At 37.9% G+C, this 6,000-nt stretch overlaps 1 protein-coding gene across 2 annotated transcripts in view; it reads left to right on the top strand.

The window, feature by feature from the left end:
• COL12A1 (collagen type XII alpha 1 chain) overlaps window positions 1-6,000 on the top strand; it is a 121,429-nt gene that overhangs the window by 111,186 nt on the left and 4,243 nt on the right. For both annotated transcript variants that reach the window (XM_023219254.2, XM_023219255.2), the window contains 4 exons: window positions 2,927-2,962; window positions 3,059-3,125; window positions 4,133-4,321; window positions 5,270-5,338. In XM_023219254.2, coding sequence (XP_023075022.1) covers window positions 2,927-2,962; window positions 3,059-3,125; window positions 4,133-4,321; window positions 5,270-5,338 — 361 coding nt within the window. The remainder of the gene's footprint in view (window positions 1-2,926; window positions 2,963-3,058; window positions 3,126-4,132; window positions 4,322-5,269; window positions 5,339-6,000) is intronic.

Raw genomic sequence — 6,000 nt, forward strand, 5'->3', positions numbered from 1 at the left:
ATTTATTTAAGCATTTTTTTTTTGTCTGAATAGCATCCTGAAATATAAAAATTTATCTTAAAGACAATTAAGTCCAACTATTAGCAGTGACAAAAATGTATCAGGGCTTTTCTCTGGACAGAATTTCTCCTTTTAAAAGTATTGTTCAAATTACACAAACCCAAGTTTAAAAAAAGTAATTTCAGACAGACTTAGGATGGGACATTTATGTGATAGGGCTTGCCTTGTATGGTTCATAAAATTAAGCAAGCAATATAAAGCTAGAAGGACTCCTGGTATATTAGGTTAAAAAGAATGACAAAAACCGCAATTACGTTTGCACCAACCTAAATACTTTAAAATCTGTGTGTACTCTAGCATGTGGCTTTATTACTCTCTTTTCCTCAATGGATCATGGTAGAAACTTTGCAAGAGCAATTATAAGTATATGAAACTTTTCTACCCATTCAGCATTTCATTTTGTTTTACTATGACCTCAATAGTGTCTTATATAAGAATATTACTCATGTAATTGATGGCTGTAGCTAGATGCCTAAAAGAAATGTCTACAGCTATTACTTGAAATATAATCTCTAAATATTGGAAATAAAGATGATTTCTACAAATCATGAACAACAGGACAATCTCAGAGTGCCAGTAAATTAAAAATCACATCAGAACAATCTCAAAATAGCAGTAAATGTGAAAAATCCTGCACTTGCAAAATGCTCCAAATACAATAATATTAGTGTTTCTACAAAAATCTAATACTTTTGTCACGGAAGTAGACAACTCTGGTTTTTCTTATGATAATTATAATTTGGTATAGATTTATTTAGATCCCAGCACTTTCCCTTTTCTCCTTCATTTTCCTTGTCCTTCAAAAGTAGCAAATTTCTTCTCTTTTTCTTCTCTATTTTATCTTACCTTCCTCTTATTTATGAAACCAAACATAGTAGATAGGTATATATAGGTCTTAGCAGAGAGCTTGGCTTAATCATTGTTAGCTTATGTCATTAGCTATTATAATCAGTTGATATCTTCTTGCTAACTTATAAGACTTGATATTCTATAAGAGATGTTTCCATGAGATGTTCATAGAATACTTCATTAATAAACACATATTTGTTTAGTGCCTATAATATGCTAGCCAGTGTTCTAGGGTCAGGTGATATAACAGCAAACAAGACAAAGTTCTTGCCTTCATAGACATTCTGGGGGGGGGGGCAGATATAGACAAAACCATGTATATATAGGTTCCCATGATAATAAATATCATGAAGAATCAAGAAACAGAGTAAAGGGTTAGAGAATGATTGTGCTGGTGGGAAGGCAGCTATTTTGGATACAGTCATCCAGGAACCTCTCTGACGAGGTAACATTGGGATGAAATGAGGGAGAAAGCTATTTGATCTATGGAAAGAGGGTTTCAGCCAGAGGAAACAGCATGAATGAAAGCCCTGGCTGAGGAATGAGTCTGACATATGAAAGGAACATCTAACAGGTCTGGGAACCAAAGTGAAGGGGGTTAAATGGAGAGGGATAAAATATGAGGTCAGATAGCTAGGCATAGATGATCATGTGGACCATGTAGCCTATGATAAGGAATTATTATTTTCCTCTAAGTGTGATGGGAACGGGATGGGAGGCACTTGGAGTCAAAGGAGTGATATGATCTAATTTTTCTTTAAAAAATATCATTGTGGTTTTCGTGTGGAGAATAGACTATAAAGTAGCAAAATGGGGAGCAGGGAGAGCAGTTAGGAGGCTATTAGAGTAGTTTCAGGTAAGAGTTTTGGTTTGGACTGCAGTGGTTTCCATGGAGACGGTGAGAAGTGGTTTGGTATGGGATATTACCTGATTTGTCAATGATTTAGATGTTCCTTCGGTGATAGCAGTTGGCAGCCTGGAAATGTATTACTGAAAGACAAAAACTTGCTGTATTCTAAGGAAAACTTTTCCAATATCTCTTATGGTGAGAGGCTTATGACAGTGTAGGGGCAAATATTCTATGCTTGTATTTAGATGTAGGATCATTTAGATTGAGTTATTCATTAAGAGAGAAACCCAGTTTCTTTTCTTTTTTTATTGTAGAATTTTTTTTTATTATTATACTTTAAGTTCTGGGGTACACATGCAGAATGTGCAGGTTTGTTACATAGGTATACATGTGCCATGGTGGTTTGCTGCAGCCATCAATCCATCACCTACAATAGGTATGTCTCCTAATGTTATCCCTCCCCTAGCCCCTGATTCCCTGACAGGCCCTGGTGTGTGATGTTCCCCTCCCTGTGTCCATGTGTTCTCATTGTTCAGCTCCCACTTATGAGTGAGAACATGCAGTATTTGAATTTCTGTTCTTGTGATAGTTTGCTGAGAATGATGGTTTCCCGCTTCAATCCAGTTTCTTTTATCTCAAATGTACAAAGAATCACTGGATGAAGTTAAGGGATATATATTGAGCTAAGTAGCTCACAAAAGCCTGCTGGTTCTTAGTGAGACTGAATGGAGACTAATGTCATGGATGTTCCACAGTAACCAGCTGAGATAACCAACCACGATGATACAAAGCAAAGTATGGGGACACAAGGGCAATCTTCTTATGTATTTTAGTTCCATATGTATCATGAATTGCATTGTAAAAAGTGTGCATGATCCATAACTTTTACAGTTGTGACCACAAAATTCACATCTGTCCACTGTTTTGGAGGACGTGTGCTTCAGAGACAGAGAGAGAGAGAGAGAGAGAGAGAGAGAGAGAGAGAGAGAGAGATTAGATTTCTTTTTATAGAAAAGCAGAATGTGAGTAACATGGATATAAATGTGATGTGTCATTTTGCTAATGCTTTAGAAAACAGAACTTGTTTTCTTTCATCATTATGTTCATTCATGCATCATTTTAGAGTATGTTTGTCAGTTTCTAATGTATGCAATTCATATTTTTCAGGGTCCATCTGGGTTGAAAGGAGAAAAAGGTGATAGGGTATGTATTTTAAAAAAAATCTTATGTTTGTGTGTTAAACATTGAAGTCTAAAACTATAGAACTAATATGCTAATCATTCTCATTAATTTAACAAGGGAGACATTGCTTCCCAGAACATGATGCGAGCAGTTGCAAGACAAGTCTGTGAACAATTGATAAGTGGTAAAGTTTCTTTTCTTTTTACTGTGTGAATGGTTTGAAAATTAATTGCAGGAAAATGCAGAGTTTGGATCATAAAGTTTCTAAAGAGATAGATTTCTCTTTCATTTTGATAAGCTCTTGTTTTTATACATTGTCAGTTTTGCATCTGCTTAAAGATGATATTTTAAAGATTGTCACTAAGATAAAATAATAACCCAAGGTAAAATAATAGCAGCAAACTTAAGTTCTAAGACATTGGATATTTTAAGTTATGACCTTTAAGTCATTTTATGACCTTAAGGAAGGGGGCTCACCAAGATTAATTTGATCAGTGAAGGTTGTTTTTGGTAGGAAACTGGCCTCTCTGTTTTTCACAGGCTCTTCTTATTCTATAAGGCCTGTTAAGTAATGAAGCTCAGTACCTGCAGACTGGTGTGGGCCTTAAACCCAGAACACGCTCTTTGAGAAGGCTTAATCAATGTTTTTCATAGTGTGGTACTGAGGAACACCTGCCTTGGAATCACCTAAGTTGCTTGTTAGAAGTGGGAGTTTCTGCACCATGTCCTAAGCTTAGTGAATCATTATCTTTGGAGATAAGGCCCAGAAATCTGGATTTTTCAAGTTGCCCCACAGGCAATTCCAGTTTGCACTGAAACCTGATTATCATTGCCTTAGATATACAGACAATTGTAGAATTATCTAATTATAAAAAAGGTTTTCTTTTGAGTGATGTCACCTGACAAACCTCAAGACTTTATTTCAGAGCCATATTAAACTTTAACAACTTTTTATATTTGTAGTAGTGTTTGTGGCTTATAGGTCAGCATTTTGTGGAAACAGTTATTTATCAGGGACTATTATGTCCTGGATGATTAGACTGTCTTAATTTTATTTTTAGGATTCTAATTAGATTGTTTTCTGGAAAGGGTGCAGAATGGAGATGGATTTCACTAGACACTAAAACAGTTTCACTCTCTCATCCCTCCTTTATTGCATTTCTTACTAACAAGCCTTATTTCTACTTGTAGGTCAGATGAACAGATTCAATCAGATGCTGAATCAGATTCCAAATGATTACCACTCCAGTCGCAACCAGCCAGGTCCGCCGGGTCCACCGGGACCTCCTGGCAGCGCAGGAGCCAGAGGAGAACCTGGACCAGGGGGGCGGCCAGGCTTCCCGGGCACACCAGGGATGCAGGGACCCCCTGGGGAACGAGGTAGGCATTTCTGGCTTCTGTATTGCAATAAAGGAAGGAATTTGCAAACGTAGGAGCTGGGACAGGTTGAAGGCACCTGGAAGGTGACCTAGGCAAACTGCTTTCATTAGTCTTGTTTGGACAGCCTCAGAAGAGCTGTCAGGCAACTCACAGGCCATAGGGATCCATGTCTTAGAAAAATGGCATGTCTTTATCAGATCTCAGTTAATGCTATCAGATCTCAGATAATGCTATTTTCTGACTTTTGTTGTTGTTAAGGGAAAACCTCTATCTTGGCAAAGTAAATCAGCTACCCAAATCTTATTACTCTCTGTGACCGTGGCAAGAGTCGAGCAGCAACTGAATGTTCTTAGGCAGCCCTAGAGTTTTAGATCTAACTTATTTTGGTTCCTTTATTCAGGGTCTGGCATTGATCTTGTATGTTTCTTTGACTCGAATTTCATGGTGTAGATAAGTGCAGTTGAAGGAAAAGCAGAAAAATAGGACTATTTGATTCCAAATATTTCAGGACTCTGGGTACCCACTTTTGTCAAAGGAGTACTTAATATTCTAGAGAAAACCTACATGTTTCTATAATTCTGCTGGTTTGGCTGCTGTACTAATAGGGCTACTAAAGACAAAATACCTTTAATATGTTTTTCAGTGAGATATTATAACTATTTCTTCAGGATTATTGTTCCTAGTTACTATTTAAAAATATATTAGACACGTTTGTTTGCTTCAAATAACTTTCCCCCTGCCTTGTAGCCAAATTTTTTCTCGGCCATGAATCTAGAATTACACAAATGTCTAGAAAGAACTTGGCTTAAAGAGTGAACTTCTGTGAAAAATTAGGTTCTGCTTTCACTAAGGAAATGAATTACTTGAATCAAGTATTATTAGTTAAGATGAAAATTACATGTTTCCAGATAATTTTTCCCCTGTGTTTCTCTTTTTCTCCTTCCTTAGGTTTGCCAGGAGAGAAAGGTGAAAGGGGTACTGGATCTCCAGGACCTCGGGGGCTGCCTGGACCCCCAGGTAGGTTTGCTAGTACGTTAAACAGGCAAAGAGTATCAATACTGAGAGGGCACACCATCCCGAAGAGATTCACAACTTCATCCTGTTATTCTTTTTTTTTTTTGAAATGGAGTCTTGCTCTGTCACCCAGGCTGGAGTGCAGTGAGGTGATCTTGGCTTACTGCAAGCTCCGCCTCCTGGGTTCACACTATTCTCCTGCCTCAGCCTCCCGAGTAGCTGGTGCTACAGGCGCCCACCACCAAGCCTGCTAAATTTTTTGTATTTTTAGTAGAGTGTTAGCCAGGATGGTCTCGATCTCCTGACCTCGTGATCTGCCCGCCTCGGCCTCCCAAAGTGCTGGGATTACAGGCACGAGCCACCACTCCTGGCCAACTTCATCCTGTTACTAGAGCTTCAAGCATTCTTATTACCATGGCATATGTTTTAGCAAGAAGTTCAACCTCCATAACTTCATTTTCATGTTCCGTTTGTTAAAGAAATGAAAAGGTTATATTAGGCATTAACTATAACATTAATATATGATGAAATGAATTTTAGTGGCACAAAGGGTTGCTATTTCCTCTCTCTCCTTCCCTCCTTCCCTCCTTCCCTTCTTTTCTTTCCTTCCTTCCTTCTTTCCTTCCTTCCTTCCTTCCTTCCTTCCTTCCTTCCTTCCTTCCTTC

The sequence above is a fragment of the Piliocolobus tephrosceles genome, chromosome 5 (assembly GCF_002776525.5).
Source record: "Piliocolobus tephrosceles isolate RC106 chromosome 5, ASM277652v3, whole genome shotgun sequence".
Lineage (NCBI taxonomy): Eukaryota > Metazoa > Chordata > Mammalia > Primates > Cercopithecidae > Piliocolobus > Piliocolobus tephrosceles.